Raw genomic sequence first — 17743 nt, 5'->3', positions numbered from 1 at the left:
TTTAAGTAGTCTTCAGGAATAGTTCTCCAGGGGTCTCGAAGGACATTCAAAGTCTTCTTTGGATGTTTGCTTCCTTTTGATTCTTCCGTTCTCCGTTAAGATGATACCACATTGGTTGCCATGCTGAAAAATGAAGCCGTTACCAATCAAATGCCTTCCAGGTCATATTGAATGGTTCTTCAAAATTTGACAATGCTTTTTTCTTTTCAGCTGAAGGGTGTGATGCATCGTTTGGGTGCTGTGATAAGTGTTTGCAGGAAGTTATCCCCTATTTCTTTAAGAACATCTGGTGTAAATTGTTTTTTAGAACTACCACTTCTTCTTTTGTCCTTCACTTGTCCAGTTTCTTCAAAATCTTTGAGAACAGACTGCACACCATGTTGAGCTATACCAAGTTTTCAGCTTGTAGCTCTTTGGGAATCACCTCGTTGGTGCAAAAGTAAAATTTTATGCGTGTCAGACTGTTATCTTGAAATGTTTTTCATAGAGTCAACTAAACAAATGTCACCAAACGATATGGTTTGTGACGAATGACAAAGTGTCTAAACATACTATTTCAAATTAGTTCTGTGCTAAATAATCTCCCATGTCATTATTCTATCCACAGTTTACTAGGGATGGGTACCGGTGTCCGACATAAACGGTAGTAACCAGACCGAAAAGCAGCGCACATTTCGGTGCTTTCTTTTCCTGAGATGTCATACACTTTGGATTCTAGCCAATCATTTTACCTTTGCAATCGTAGTAGGCGGGTCCAGGTACGTACGTTCTTTTAGAGCAAAGCTACAGATTAAAAACGCCCAAGGCGAAGCGGTCAAAAGTCTGGCTGTACTTCACAGCAAAAGATGCAAACTCAGCAGCCTGCAACAAGTGCTTTAAGGTGATACTGTGATACTGTGCAAAGGAGGTAACTCCTCGAATCTGATGAAACACCTGGCGACGTATAGCATTTTGTTAAAAGCCGAGAAATGCACCGTATTTGATAGCTTGCTGCGAGACCTCACACCGTGCACATCTACTGCGGGTGTGGTGTCTGTAATCGGACGCAGAGTTAGCAACATCCCCCAAAAACCGGAGGAGTAGAGTCCTGGCCCCTAGCCCTGCCAGTGTAGCAGAAATGATGATGATGGCAGCAGCAGCCGTTCTTCTCTGAGTGAGTAGCTTAATGTTGTTCGTGTGTAATTTACGTTGAGTAGGCTAACCACGTTATTACATTAATGCGTGTAAGGTGAACTAGCAAACATCATCATAGCTACATGCGGCTGTCTTCTTGTTTGATGGCAGATACTCCCTTCATCCTGGCCAAAAAGGCTAAAATGACCAAAGAAAAAGTGGAAAACATGAGAGGTTTTTGGACAAAGTTTGTTTTTGTTTTTTTTGTTTTTTTTCTCCCATTGATTAAGCACTGCTTCCAGCCAAGAGTGATGCCATAAATCCCCTCTAGCTGCAGAAAAGGCTAACATTGTTATCTTTTTACAAAAAAACCAGCTAAACATGAGAGGTTTTTGTACAAATTGTGTGTTCTCCATTCTTTAAGCACCGGTTTGAGCACCGTTTAAGCACTGGCACCGTTTCAAAAGTACCGGTTTGGTACTGGTATCGGATAAAACCTAAATGATACCCATCCCTACAGTTTACATACTTTATGTAATTTAATAGGCTGTTATTTTTATTTATATAGTGCACCAGAACAAAAAAAAATGTTTTTATTAAAAAAAAATGGTCTGAACCAGTTTCAAACTGCTCTGGCTTTGACTCAAAAGACTGTGTATTGTGACGTGCTGACCGCTGTGTCAGAATTAGAGAGAATTATCAGCTAACACTACAGCTCTGAGCAGCTTTTGTGTCTTTAATCTTTAATGCTTGTTTTAGATTGACAGCCCATTTGGTGTGTTCACTCGTCAGCCTCTGGCAGACAGCCAAAGGCTATAGAAGCTGCACAGCCAGATGTTTCTCCAAGTAGTAGGTGGAGACCAAAACAAAGCTAAAAGAAGAGTAAATGACATTCATTTACATTTGGCGGTCTACTAGAACAATGACTTCAAAGGTGTCAGGCTGCTAGGTGTATATTACGGCTGTGCAATTAATAGAAATGTTTATTCGGTTACAATCATGGCTTCCAGAAATTAAAAAAATGACATAAGCAGAACAAAACAATCACTGTGCAGGCTTCCTTTTCACAGGGGGGTCTCTTTTCGTTTTGTACTGCAAATCCAGCACACCCAAACTGACTTCCTAACAAGTTTTGGCAACAAGAGGAAGCACTTTAGTTTAGGAGTTAAGCGAGGATCAACAAATACAATTTCAACAAGCACACCAAAATTTTACATTACACTGATCTTAATATTGACCAAGATGATCGAGCTCATTGTCTTTACCATCAAAAAAAATATAGGGGTCAGGGAATCTTCAGCAGGGTGTCAAGAGAAACGAGAGTTGCATGTAAAATTCTTCTGGTAGTCATGTGACACACAACTCACATGATGTGTGATTTCTGCTATTTGAAAATGCGCTCCCAAGACCAGACTGCAGGAAATAGAAGCATAAACATAGGTATTTGAGTGCTTTCATGAAATATGGCATAAAATCACAATTTGGTTATAAAGAGGATCTAAAAATCATCATGGTGTAGATGGACACCACTAAAATAGTGTCCTCTGGTGCTGATAAGCTAACAAGGAATAAACACCTGTGGAGGAAAACCTAAAGCAGAGTTATTTTAACAAAGAAGTCCATGGTACTTGCAGTATTGGGAATCTAAATGGCTTTTAATTTGCAGCACGTCAAAACACGCAGATTTTGTGTCCAAGCGCTCATTGAAATTAAACTTCATTTACGTTTCAAACTAAGCGCCTTCGAGAGTTGCTCGACGCGCAGCAGCACTTGTAGTTTTCTTTTATTTTCGAATTTAATTAAGTTTGAAAACCGCACTTATTTAAAGACTAACTGGTGCCGTCTGATGTGGGAAACAGGTGGTTGAAAAGTTTTTGTATTTATAAGAATGCTTATCACACCTACAGTTCCACAAAAGGTAGGTCTGCTAAAGGTTAGGTGTGCAGACACGCTTTCCTAAAACCTACGCACTTTTCAGCAAGCCTGAACACCCACTAAACTCCAGATAAAAGAGCCTGAACGCACACTGTAGGTAAATGAGAGCTGAGTCAGTGAAACCAACTGACAGGAAATTAGTCTACAGCAATCATATTTGCCAGCTGCAATAGTCTTCAGTGACTCCTGGTTAGACTTCGTAAAACCTTAAAAACATAATTTGTGTAGATGGGGTTATGGTGTGGGCTGAGAATGTGTTGTTTACTGGCTCATTATGTGGCTCCACAGAGCTTCATTGAGATGCATTCAGAGCCTAAAAGTGCACTGACGTTGAACTGTTCAATCTTTAGAAAAAATGGAAAAAGAATGGATTGCTGGCCACAGAGCCCTTGGGATACGGAAACTTCAAGTTGGGAATGGCTAAATGCAGTGTTTAATGGTTTGGAATGAACGCCGGGTGAATACTGACGAGCAGTGATTGTAGGAACTGATCAATGAGTGACACATTTCCACTAAAGTCAGAATGAGGCCTGTTTTTAAGCTCTCCGTTGTGCCAAATAAAAGCTTAGGCGTCTTTGTGAATGTGGTATCGGGATTTTCTGGTAACACAGAAATAATTATCACTTCGAAACCTCTGGTGGAAACCAGCCTTTTGGATCTGATATCAACATAAAAAGCATTTGCAGTCACCCTCGGGTGCACACAGGAAGATGTGCCGGATGCATCTACAGTCCAGACTGAGAGGTCTTTTTCTAGGAATGTGTCAGCTGCCTGTCACTGTTTGCCAGTTTGACGGCAGTGAGCTGTGTTGTTTGTGGCTCTGCCGCTGCAGCAGTGAGCCAGAATGAGGCTCGAGTTTCCAGACTCTTTCTGCCATGTACACATTACACAAACCTCCAAAATGTTCAGACAATTAGCACGGGAGCCCCACATTCCTGACCTCCGCTCGCATGTTTTTATGTAGGGCAAAGGTCAAAACTGGTGGGTCCGGCTTGCATGATTCGTGCTGCTCCACATGTTCCACCACACTTTATGTAAGTTTTATCATCTGCACTACAGGGGAGGATGTCCAACTGCATCAATTAGTCAATCAATGAGTAGTTAAATGATCATTTGGGCAATTTTTAAACAAAAATGCAGCACATTTAATGGCTTCCGGTTCTTCAAACATATGGATTTGATGCTTTTCTTTGAACTCTAATGGTTTTGTGTTTTAGACTTACTTTTTAGACAAAATAAGACATCTGATGTAAAACACAAAGTAATTATAACAGAACTATTCTCAATGACAGGAACTTATAGTTGAAGTGGCAATAGCAACCATGGCATTTATTTAACTGTACAAAGTATGCCATCCATCCATTTTTCCACTTATCCAGATTAGGCGGCCTTTCCCAGCCATCATAGGACAGGTAACCAGACTATCACAGGACTCTTGGGCTGTTCTTCTTGGAAAAATCTTGTTTGGTTACTTAGTAACCCCAGCATCCATGATGGAGAAGCTGATGGGACATCCACACAACACCTTAACATGAACTCAGTATACGCTTTCGGACACTCTTTTTGGATCACACTAAATATTTTGTCATTTTTTAGCATTCTAAGTGTCAGAATTGAGGATTATCCAGGGTGTACTCATGAGCGGCATCTTCACAGTCAGATCCATCCCTCACTTGCCACACCTGGTTTCAAAACACCAAGCTGGCAACAGTGCAAACATTCAGCTTGTGGCTTCAAAACATGACTTGACAAACCTGTGGGTGGTGTCACAGTGGCTACATCCACTTTTTATAGTTTTTTTCAGACACTCTTTTTCTACTCTTGGATCTGTGACATCATAGACAGCAGATATGCCTGGTATGGTCTTATGCTGCTGTAGCCCAAGGCTCAATGTGATATGGGTTCAGAGATGCCCTTCGGCATACCTTGATTGTAATGTGGTTATCTCAGTTACTATCTTCCCATTCTCCTCCAATGCCTGACATCAAAAAGATATTTTCACCCAGAGAACTGGCACTCGCTGGATATTTTTCTCTTTTTTTGACCATTCTCTGTAAACCTCAGAGATGCTTGTGGTGGGAAAGCTCAGGAGATCAGCAGTTTCTAAAACTTTCAGATCGGCCTGTCTGACACCAACAACCATGCCACATTCAACGTCTTTTAAAGCAATTCTTCTTCCCCATTCTGATGCTCAGTTTGTCTTGGCCATGTCTGCATGCCTAAATGCATTGAGTCGGTGCCATGCAATATGTGTGCTGTTGATCTGTTGAACGAGTGTTCCTAATAAAGCTCTAGACTACTTGTTCGTTTCTGAGTTTTTGGAAATTCTACTTTGCTTGCATTATTGAGGTCTAAGTGGATCGCAGTGAATTGGACTCCACTGTCACTGAAAATATTAAAGCTTTGTAAAGTAGAATTTATGGAAGAATTTACATTAAATCCTAAGCATCCTGCTTTTTCTTGCACTGTAGTAACACAGGCTGCGTGTGAGTACGAGTTGAGGCCATTTGCTGCACGAGGTTGAACTCACCCTCCAAGGCCACACAGGTAGGGAGGTCTCGATAAGCACACTGAAGTTGCCTGACCTTTTAATGCATGACATACATAATCCAGATATGACACGCTGCTGATTAATCCCCCTCCCCTCAGCAGCTGACTGGAAGACACAACATCCCGTATGTCCAAATGATTAGTTGAAGCTTGCTGCAGCAGTCCTTTCTATCTTATTGGGTTAGCCTTCTGCTCGGTGGAAGGAGACACGAGATGAGCCTTTTGTGAGTAATTGAATGGAATAAAAAAAAAACAGACACAAAGGGCATTGATAAAACGGGGACAGCCTTGATGAGGAACGGTTCTTTTCTTTTCAGCCGACGGTGCGTTTACTGTCCTCACGGGGTGCGATCTGCCACGGAGCATGAGTCTGCACTGCCTGAAATAGGCCACCGCCACTTTCTCAGCTCTGAACTCTGTTGCCTTTGATACCAATCTGAGGATAAGTCTCTGGTTTCCAGCTGCCAAGGGAATTATAAATGACCTTAAAATGAAATTAGGAAGACATGTTTGTATTAGCACTGACAGAGCGACATTGTAAGACATGTTTGAGGCCCCTCACCCTTCCAAGACCCCCAGAGTGACACTAAATTACTACGCATAGGGCAGACATGGTTTCTATCTCTTTGTAGTCGTTTTGCAATTATTTGTGTTTAATTTGTGTCCCTGTTTCTAGATGTTCTGTTTAGCATCCTTTTGAGTCTCACCAAGTGTTTTGGGTGCATTTGGATTGTATTATTTTGAGTCTTTGCAGGTGTTCTGAGTTTATTTGCAGCTCTTTGAATCTCTTTATAGTTGTTTCAAGTCACTTTGTAGCGATTTGTTTCTTTTTGCAATTGATCAGAGTTTGTAGTTGTTCAGTCTTTGTTTCTTTGTTGTTGTTTAGTGTATTTGTTTTGCATTAATTTGCTTTAAAGTCTATTCTCTTGGCTGTGCAACAACCTGAACCTCTTGGTAACCACTTTTGATTGCAACTACTGATTTGTGTTTTTTGATATACATACATGTAAGTCCCAACTTGGTCCCATTCAATTGTGAACTGGTAGCAGACTGACTAAGTCTTAACATCTCTTTATTACAAAGCCCCTTAGAAGATAATGTGGTTGCGAGTGATCACAGACATGTCTCCGTCTTCAGAGCAGCCATTTGAGCAGCAATAGGCTCCCAAGTGACACACGGCCACAGTAACTTTGGTCATGCTGCAGCGTGACTGTGGCATTAGGACATAAGAGAGCAGCATTTGGTCTGAATACTGAATGCTGAGCTTCTAACCATAAGCTCTGGTGTGTCTGGTCTCATTGCCCTGCCATTGTGGTTTTCATGCAATTACATCTGCTTTGACAGGCGTTCAATTTTTAGAAAGGTTGGACTTTTTTTTTCTCATGTGTGACTGACTTGCATAGCCTAATGCTCCACTACACCAGAAAGCATCCTGCTTGTCCTCTGTAAGAACCTACTACAGCTAAACCAGCATCACTCTGTGCCCCGCTGCAGCAATGACAGGTAGACATTTGTAATCTTTAGTAGTCGCAAACAATGGTGAATGTGATTATTTTTGTCCATAATCTGCTTTATCCTTGGTAGAAAGTTGACACAGATAAAAATACACTTTCATGCCATACACTGAATGCACTGACCTTTGGGTATGCCAAATAAATTGGAAAACCATTTATAGATAAAATGCCTTAATGGAATGTATTTTGGGATAATCCAGTGTGTTAAATATCCTGCGAATCACGTGATGGATAACACTGCTTTAAAAGAAAAATGCTGTAAATCCAGCATTAGCATAAATGATTGCTGTGTACTGACAGCATTGCCTCCAATAGCTAAAGGCAACCTTAAATGTTAAAGCAGTACCTATCATCACTGTGGAAATGGCAAATTGAAATCAAAGACTCAAATGTTTAAAATAAACACTAATTCAAATGATTTATGATATAAAATATTTTTCTACTATAACATTTATTATGAGTTTGACTCTTTCATTGGCAAGAATGTGAGTAGGACATCAGCACTTTTGGGACTTTGTTGATATTAAATTTTGGAACTCGCTCATCATGACTCTGTTTTTTTTTTTTTATATATTTTACTTGGGGCGATTTGTTGGTCCTGACTTTGGGTATTTTGAGCCTGACTTGGAGTTTTTGGACTAAATTCGCGATGTGATTTGGGCTTTATAGTTCCCCAAGGACTAAACTTGTGACCTGTTGGTCTTGACTTCACTTTATTTAACTTTTGGTTTGATCATAGGTTTGAATGGCTCTTTGAACTGTTGGTTTTAACTGTTACTTGACGTGGCACTCTTTCGTATTAGCTGAAGTTTTGGCACTTTTGTAGTGGGAGTTGACTTGGAGCTTACTGGTTCTTAGCTTGATTTTTAAACTTGGATTGTACTCTGAATATACAACTTGACTTCATACTGTTGAGTTTTTGATGTTTTGAAAGAATACTTGCTCTTGACTTGTTTTTTGACTCTGGACTTGACCGTAGATTTAGCTACAATCTTGTTGGTATTGACTTGTTCTTTTAACCCTTTGTACATAACCATCAGCAACTAGTTAAAAAATAGAATTATTCATACATGTTAGTGTAACTGCAGCTGTGTGTTCTGGAGACATGACTGCACGAGAACATCGTACACAGAAACACGCGTGTGCGCACACTCTTTGTTGGATCTGCTTTCTGACACATTGTTCTCATTATGTTTCTGGCAGAAACACTCGAGGGAAGAAATTGAGAGAGAGAGGGTGAAAAACTAGAGGTGGGACTGTGAAAGATGTGTGGAAAGAAGAATAAGATTGAGAAAGACTGAGGAAAACAGGACAGACAGAAAGGCAACTTAGCAGCGGAGTTTAGAGAGTAAGAGTGAGTGAGACAAAAGCGAGTGTGGAGAGGTTTGCTGGCCAAAACACAGGGGAATTTCTGGGCAGTTTGGGGGGAAAATCCAGAGGCTGGGGTCTGACTGAGTGACTTGCTGCTCTGTAAGCTATTATTTCAGCCATACCATGAGATGATTACTTCTGTGTGTGTGTGTGTGTGTGTGGTAAAGAAGAGTAGTTCTCTGGTAGCTTTGTACCACAACTATTGCCACAACTAAATATGTGTCGAGTCAGACTCTTTCTCTTCTACATGTTATTTTTTCCCGTGCATCCTCTTTCCTTGCAGGCAGTGAGGTATGAAGAGAGGCAGATGAGCCAGACTCACGGGGATGTTGGTCGGCATCTCCGGGGAATTTCCTTCACACACGTTAGTGTAGAAACATACAGACGCACCGATACATGAACAGAGGCGAGAGTCCTCTGTGCATAGGCCTAATTAAAAGCAGAAGTGGAGCTGAGCGACAGGTCTACAGAACTAATGAGTTCATCCAACAGCACCGAAGCAGAGGCAGACAGCACTGAATCTGCCTGCCACGATAGAAAAGGAAGACAGTGTTTTATCACAAAGTTGCAGACTGTGAAGAGGAAGAGTGATTATTTCTGGCAGAAAAACGGAAGGAGGGGAAAATCTTTTTAACCAATCTATAACAGATACTTGGAAAACCCACCTGTCTCCGCCAAGAGTTTGTACTAGGTGGTCTTGACTTGGAACGTTGATTTAGGAGTTGCTGGTCTTTAATTGGTCTTGGCCATGGACTCTATATAAGGGGTGGAGGTAGCCAGGCTGACATCACCCATCGGTTAGTGAAGTCACAGAAGGTTCGAGCTGAGTGTTTTTGCAGTCACCACCTTAATATTTTGTAACTGGACTTGCAGAGGTGGTTCACGCGCGCATATTGCAGTGACCTGTTAAAAGCACCATAATTTACAACACAACATTATCAGGACTTGTAATGCACGAGCTTCCACATACACAGTGTGCTGCAGAAAGCTCTCAAAAGATCTCTGAATCTGCTGTCATGCCTCATGTTCAGCTGTATAGTGGATTGCATAATTAGTAGTTCAGAGAAATATGTATCTGCCAGTAGGCTACAGCCAAGAGTAACAATGTGGTGACATCGCAGCAGCTGGAAACTGCACAAGAGGTAAAGCTTGTTTGTGGCATCTCAGCTTTAAAGAGAGACAACAACCAGCGATGATGGCTACATCAAAGAGTGCAGCCACTGCAAGGCCTTTCATTTCGGCCAAAAACACACACACACACACAAGGAAAACTGAATAGAAGCAGATGTACAGTGGCCCACAGTGCCAATGTATTACACAACAGAGCATTCACAAGCTTCACTGCAGCCGGACAACAACTTAATTACACACAATGGAGATGGAGATCAGCATTTCAGGTCTATTCCATCGTCATCTATTCGTCCCTTAATATTTGCATGTTTTTCTTTTTAATTTCAAAAGTGCATGGAGATTAGAGCTGCAACCATTAGTCAAAACAGAATTAAACCACAACTATTTTGGGAATTTGCTGCTTAACTGAATATCTCCGGCTTTGGGAGAGATGGTTGGTCAAAACCAGCATTTTAAGGATGTTGGATTGGGTTCTGGAAAAATATGTGGGGCTTAATGTCTCTTTTTTTTTGGATTAAACAAAAGTACAGATTAATTAAGACAAATTATTATTATTATCTATATAGTGGTTTGTTGCAGCTGAAACATAAGTATGGCTGGACTTTTCAACCTTGTTATTATATCTGTTAGTTCATAAGAGAATTATAATAGTTCTATCTCAGTTGCATTGCTATAATTTTGATCCTTTTTTCTGTCTGAGAGTGTATCAGATACTCTCAAGTTTATTCCAATATAAAAAATTGTTAAATTCCTGAAAACATTGGTTATCCTATCCCATCCTACCCTGTCCTGTTACGGCCAATGATCCATGCCCAACACAAGAAGTCTGTCAGAGTGGACTATCTTCAAGTATGACTTTTGGCCCCTGATTTAGTTTTGGATTTTTGGTCATTTGAGAAATTTTAGTCTCTTTTCAGCTTCGGTGTAATTTATGTCTTCTAAACATTTTGGCCGTAGCTGTTGCCATCTTTGTGTGAGGTTCCTGTGGGTAGAGAGTTCGGGTTTCAGGGTGTGTGCCAGCTATTACAAACCCAGCGGTCCGCCAGGCCTCTGCTTACGCACCATCAGCAACATCATTCGTTGCTGAATGGGAATGCCACATACATATACAGATGTAATATTTATATGGCATATGTCACTAAGTTCTTCAGTCGTTACCCCAGGAATCCACCGGGCACAGCTGCTCTATGCACTGCGTGGCTTAAATTAAAGGTCTATATTTCATGGAAGTTTTATCAAGCTGCAGGGACAGGCTAGGAGAACAGGAGGGCAGACACACCAATGAGAATCTGGTCAGATTTTTAAAATGGAGACCTCAAGCAGATTACACACCGTGGATCTAAAATGATTCTGATGGGGTTTTTTGTTGTTGTCGTTTTGTTTTTAAGCTGTGCTTAAGACAGAACAATGCACTGGGCTTCAGCTATCCTAATGTTATGCATTAGCATTTATTTAGTCTTTTTCTAATCTTACCGGACACTCAAAGGGCTTTAGACTACAAGCCTCATATCATACTGACTGTATAATACACTGATTTTTACCAAGGATGTCAGTAATTGTTATTGTTTGTTGTTCATGAAAACAAATAAAAACTCAAAAAAATAATTAATAAGGGAAAATGTATCTGATTTGCAGAAGCTGGCCATCAGACACCTTAAATCCACTGAAAAGATCAATATTTAGAAGTTCAAGAAAAGGAAAAATGTGTACAGATCTATTACGTGAACCTTGCTGGTTCTCATGCATAAAGAAGATAAAGATGAACCCTTTAACACAGAGCTGACATCATTGTGAAACACTCTGATATTGCAAAGGAAACATTTGCTTTCATGTCCCCCATTTTCTTTGTTTGTTTAAAGAGCCAAGAGCAAGATTTTTTTATTACTGACAGGGAAAATGGTCTCTACTGGTCCACAGTACCTTAAACAAATATTGATAAATGAAATGAACTGATCTGAAGGACACTTGAGATGCTCTGGTCTCGACTTGTTCTGGTCTCGTCTGGTCAACGTGTAGCCTGCAGTTCAGGTAGGCTGAGTTGACATGACTGACTCGGACAGTTGAAGATATTCTGCCTGTTCAGGATGAAAAGCTCTTTGGTGACTTTGCAAGTTCCATTGGCAGGAAGAAGCAGCACCATTTAATTGATGAGATGGGACTTTGGCTTATAAGATTTTCCTCCTCCCGTCACAGAGATCGATGGAGCTGGACGTGAATATTTGCTGTTTGTTGATTAGGTAGTGTCCACCGGTTCATTCTCTGTTGATTATCTGAGCCTGATTCATGGTGGCTGCAGTCTAAACAGAGATCCAGCACCTCCAGCTCTTCTGGGCTGAGACATGATCTCTCTGGTATGTCCTGGAGCCTTTTCTCTATTGGATATGCCTGAAACGCTTCACCTGGGACGATTCCAGGAGACATCGGGGTTAGATGATCAAACCTTCTGCACTGGCTCTGTTTGATGTGGATGAGAAGAGGCTACCAAATGACTGCGGTAGCAGCACCCAAAAAAAAAGCCAATTTCCACAGCTTGCATGCTTTCTGTCGCTGTCTACAGTTCAAGAAAGAAAGCTGCTGTTAGGAAACAGAGACGTTCACACAGACAATCACAGCCCGGTGATCCACAGTGAGATGTTCACATGCAGAGATATAAACATGCAGAACCACAAAGAGACCAGGGTCTGCTGACGGAAAATATCTTGGCTGAACATCTCTGCACCAAATCTGATTATTAGTGTGAGAGTGGGGCTTTGCAGCAGAGACATGCATTTCTCTAGAACTCTCACACATAAACACTGGCATTCAGGAATGCTTTCACACTCTCCTACTTAGTCCAAACCACTTAGGTTTGCAGAAATGGCCCCAGACCGTGTTGGTGTGGGTGGTGTGGTTAGGATGGCTGGTCTTTGCTCTTGCCTTAGCATTACTCCCCACTCCACCCTTCCCTCTGACTCATACGTGTAATGTACACAGTCACCGTGCAGCATGCTTTGCACCTACATATCAGTCAATCTGTATCTCACTGAGTGATTCAGGTTTACACACAGGCACTCTAGTGGTTTTCCACCTTCAAGCTTCCGGTACCCCACCACTCTGAAACATGCAGTTTCACTGACACTGTAAGATCATATCTGTGTTGTCATTTTATTTATTTATGTATTTATTTAGTTTGCAATAGCAGTGAGAGAAGCTGGACATTTTAGCCAGACGTCGAGAACAACTGAAACGACAACTTTAATGATTATTTATACACAGCTTTAGCTTATTCTTGAATATTTTAAGTACTTATTCATTACTTTTAACTTTTTCATAATGCATCCATAAATTTCAGTCATGTATTGCTTTTTAATCTGCAGTCAAACTGTATAACTTATTATTTAAGGTCTTTTGTGTTTATTCTTCAACATTTAAATGCTTTTATTTGAATTTCAGCTGCCACATCCATTTTTTAGCCAGCTTATTTAAATATCTGTCATGCAGTTTTTGCTGCTCGTTTTCTCTTTCAGTTTCTTTTAAATTTAAATTTTTAACAACCCATATCTTTAAGCCCATCAACAGTTTATACTTTTAGATAACCAAGTCAGCTGATTACTCTTTACATTTCCTAAAAATCTGACTCATTTATAAAGCTTAAATCTTTGGATGCCTTTCTTAGATGATTGCTAAATAGGTTTACCAGCTTCTCACTGTCAGGGTGTACTGTTCAAGTATTAAAGCTGTCATGAATATTTATTCATACCTCAGTTCATAATTTTGAGCCATTGGATTCACATTCTCTTGAACCATTGTAGGTCTCTCTTGCGCATGCATACCTTCACAATCCTAATATCCTGGTCTACATTCAAGAATGACCTCACCTCCCGAGAGCCTCGTCTCAGGTTTCATGCAGAGCAGACCGACTCATTGTCCAACATACACTCCAGACTCTCTCTTTTAGCTCCCATACTCACTTATTTTGCACACAAATGGACTACGAGAGCATGCACAGGACTGAACACGGAGCAAATGTAGTGTTCATTCGCACAGGAGGATAAAACGGATGAAGAAGAATAAGTGAAGGCAAGGTGGGGGTGAGAAGGCGGCAAAAGTCCAAATTTGGAAAGTGAATCCATCACATCGGAGCAAAAGTGATTTTTATTACAAACAGCTGACCTCGAAGCCGTATCTAAGATAATTTCACGCAGGAGACCACTTTAAAGAATAAAGACGGCCTCTGGGTTCTCGGCCAAAATATGATGTTATTATGTTCAAAACATCAGGTTGGATATCAGGTTGGATAAATACAGGACCAAACCTGAGGCTGAAAGAAGTGCTCTCAACGCGTGTTTTCAGAAGCAGGTTAAAAGCTGACTTCTTTCAGAAAACATCCCAGAGATTCTTTATGGTTTGGGTTAAAGATGGCCACTCCAAATATCGCAACCAAGCATCTGTCTTATTTTAGCTTATTTTACATTCAGCTTCTCAAAAACAGCAACATGATTGGTTTATTCGATGATGAAAAAGAAGGGGTAAATGTCCATCTCATATATTTGATTTTCTCTTGATTAATGGTGCCACAGTTTGCACTAAGATCAAGATGAAATAAATAAAATATATATAAGTAAATAAAACTTAAAGCATAATTAAATCTACCTTAGATAAGATAAAAATATAAATATGCTGAAATAATGTAATAAAAGGGAAAAAAAAAAATATAACAACTACGCAAAATAAAAACAACCTCATTGGTTGATGTGCTTCTTCTATTGTTACTCCACAGTGAAGTACATCCGTGAGGTTTCTCCACTGTTCAAGAAGCCATCCCTGGTGGCTGACCTGCCGTGGGACGGCGTCCGCCCACAGTCACCCAGCTACAGCGGCAGCGATGACTCAGGGTCGCCCAAACACAGCAGCAGCTCCTCCTCATCCAAAGACAGAAAGGTCATCAGTCTGAAGATGTGCTTCATCTGCAGAAACCTCACCATGCCAGACCTGGAGAACAGGTGTGTGTGTGTGTGAGGGAAATACCTGTGTATGTGGGAGGTTGGGTGTGGTTGGGTGTGTAATCGTTTTCAGTGCCTAACCTCTGTTCATTAGATTGGAATGTTTGTTTTATAAAGAGATAAAAAGCACGACAGACACACTCCTGTGTCTTTGTGAATATTTAAGTGGGCCTGCAATGCTTTTCCTTAGTTTTTGTCATATATTTAGCGAAAGGATTCACCACTGTTCAGATATATATCAACAGCGGCGAATGCTTTCACCAAACATGGCCAAAGTTTCAAATAAGGAGACCTGTGTATATACAGAATGCTCCCAACACTGGCCAACAAGTTCTGTTTTTCTTTGTTGTGCTCCTGGGCCTGGTTAATGTCAAACAGAGGGCATTTCCTTTAGATGGTTATAGAAGGAGCTCAGCTCTCAGCACAGCGGCCTCCATCCACCTGCTCCGTGCGTCTCCGAATGCTTTCTACTCTGTTTGCAAATAGAAGGAAAGTGAAAAGTGAAGAAAAGTTCTAACTATGGATTTGCTGCAGTTTTGGCTGAGCTAATCCTAACACAGGGCTGTTCCATGTAATAAGGCCATTGTTGAGTCAGGTTGGGCAAGTTTAAAAACTAGAAGCCGCCAATATATGCGTGCATGCAGTGCCCCACCCCTGACACTCTTTACTGTATCTACTGAATTGTAAGAAATACATGTGTAAAATTTCAGAATTAGTTCTGATAGCTGTCCTGTAATTATAAACAGTTTTATTTAATTCACATAAAGTATGGTTGGCAATGGGGGAGGTCTTATCAGTAAGAAAAGCTGTAAAATAGGGGAGGGTCTGTGCTGACGGACGTGGGTTACTGACCTGGTAGCCTGGCTGGCCCTGGGTGGGTCCGGGATGGGCGTGAGGTTCTGGGGGCGCTCCGTCTCTGGGCTGGGACCCGGACCGGGCCTCGGGGGCTTGGGTCCTGGTTGGTGTTTTGCCGGGGTTGTGGGCGGGTGGGTGCATGGGGGCCCAGCCCTGGAGCAGGGTGCCGCCGGTGCGTCGAGCCACCTGGGGGGCTCTTCAACTGGTGGGGGAGATTGTCACATCTTGCAGGAGCTTTCCTCTCCTCAGGAGCTCCCTCTGCAGGAGGGGGAGATACAGGAGAGGTGGAGGAAGATCTCAGCCTGGGTGTTTATTGTCTTATGTAGTCTGGAAGATGAGTGGATGGTGGGGTGGGTGCAGTTTTCTCTGTGGTGGGGTTGGGTGGACTGTCCCGGGCTCTGTGGGGCCGGGCGGCGCTGCTGCACTGGGCCCGGTCTGGATGGGCCTGGGCCCCCTTTCCCTGGCGGGTCGCGGAGTATGGGGGTGCCTACTGGGGTCAGCGGGGGAGCTGGCCCCAGGGAGGGGTCACTTGCCCCTCCCTTCCTTCCCTCCCCATCTCCAGCTGCCTCCCTCTTCCCGCTCCACCACAACCACCCACACATGCAGGGCCTTGGAGTAGGGGTATGTCACCAGGGTGCAGAGGAGGCTACCCCCCCCTCTGTCCCCTTCTGGCTGCCTCTGCCTCAATTTTATCCCACAACTTAGACATTCACATTACTCACACTCTCATTACACATACATATAGGATCTTGGGGGTGGGCACGATACACGGAGTCCAAATTACCATCAGGGTGTACACCCCACCCCTGGCATCGTTGCCCACCTCTCAATTTTAAATACACGTAGACATTGAGGGCTAGCAGGAGGGACTATGCGCTTACCTGCTGCTCTCTGGCAGGTAGCTCCATGCCCTCCTGGGTTTTAAATGCACCTTAGAACACACATGCATCAACATTACAATGAGCGGGTGGAGGGAGGTTTGGAGTCTTCTCTCACCCCCGTTCTCTGCGACCTGCTGGAGCGGGAGGGCTAGGAGGAGGAGTTGGCCGTCCGACTGCGGTCTGGAGTGTGGAGCCTTCCTGCTGCTGCGGAGTCGGGGCGGTCTGCCTCCCCCCACCGCAGGGAAAAGGGAAACACCACCTGGGTCTGGGTGCAGTTCCCCCCTCCAGGGGCGAGGGCACCTAGACCCGGTTTGTAGAGTACGCTTGGGGAGTGTGATCGTGTGTACAACGTCTCTTTATGTCTGTCTCCACGTTGGTTGAGTGTGGAGTAAGTGCATATGAGAGCATGAGGGTGGGAATGGATGTTTGTATCTGTGTGTGCCTGTATGTCTGTGTCTATATGTCAGGTTGGGTGTCAGGCGCCACCTCTCTGGGGACATCTCAGGCCCTCCAAGGTTTGGAGGCCTATCTCCCCCTACCACCACTTCCCCTGCCAGTGGCGGACTCCCTCAGACATCGGTGCGTTGGTGGTTCTTTGTGTCCGGGGATGGGCGTCCAGGTACACACCGGCTCACTCCTTGGCGGCCGCTTATCGGGGCCTGGAGCCTGGGGCTCGCTCGGGCCACTTCGGAGGTGGGGTGCCCCCGGCCTCTCGGCCTGGGGCTCGGTCACTCAGGCGCAGCTGGCTGCCGGCGGAGCTCACGGGCGCGTCACTGCAACTCCCCCTGGCTTCTGCTCCGCGGCTGCTGAGTGAGCCCTCATCTGGGACTCTCCTCAGCTCTTTCCGGGACAGTGGCGCAGCTGCCCCTCTGTGGGTCTTCCTTGGTCTCTTGTGTTCTGGGGGCCTCTGGATGTCTGGAGTTTTGATCTCCTCCACACCTGCTTCACGCCCTGGAGGACGGGGCTGTGGCCCCCCCACACCCTCTAGCAGATTATTACATGAAGGAACCTTTTAAAAAAACAAAAAACAAGCGCATCCATGCTCACAGGTGTACACACGGGTGATCACACCCACAAACTACACCCTTTTTGGCTCCTACCTCAAAGCACACTGTGTTCTGTTGATCTTATGTGCTGCACAATAATGTTTAACATTTAGTATTTACTGTCATATTCCCATATATCATTGTGATGTTGTTTATTCTATTACTCTTGTTCTCTTCTGCTTGCTTTCTTTTTTCTTTCTCAGCGGGTGATCCAGGTGATTGATATATGCATTTTTTTTCTCTGCCCGTTCTGTTGGTTTTTGTCTTTTGCCCTTCTCCCCCGTCCCTCTTCTCAGCTGTTTCTCTTTCCCTCTTTCTTTCTCCCCTTCTTTCCCCCAGTCAAGTCTGTCCCGTATTCAGTAAGT

General features: G+C 43.0%; 1 protein-coding gene across 1 annotated transcript in view; it reads left to right on the top strand.

The window, feature by feature from the left end:
* sntb2 (syntrophin, beta 2) overlaps positions 1-17743 on the top strand; it is a 35326-nt gene that overhangs the window by 2277 nt on the left and 15306 nt on the right. Inside the window, exon 2 of the mRNA XM_085280743.1 lies at positions 14374-14596. Coding sequence (XP_085136869.1) covers positions 14374-14596 — 223 coding nt within the window. The remainder of the gene's footprint in view (positions 1-14373; positions 14597-17743) is intronic.

Source organism: Mchenga conophoros, linkage group LG7, assembly GCF_057382185.1.
Source record: "Mchenga conophoros isolate Kocher_MC1m ecotype Shallow Benthic linkage group LG7, M_conophoros_male_GT1.1, whole genome shotgun sequence".
Classification (NCBI taxonomy): domain Eukaryota; kingdom Metazoa; phylum Chordata; class Actinopteri; order Cichliformes; family Cichlidae; genus Mchenga; species Mchenga conophoros.
The sequence above is the reverse complement of the archived record's forward strand: the minus strand, read 5'-3'. Positions and strand labels throughout refer to the sequence as shown.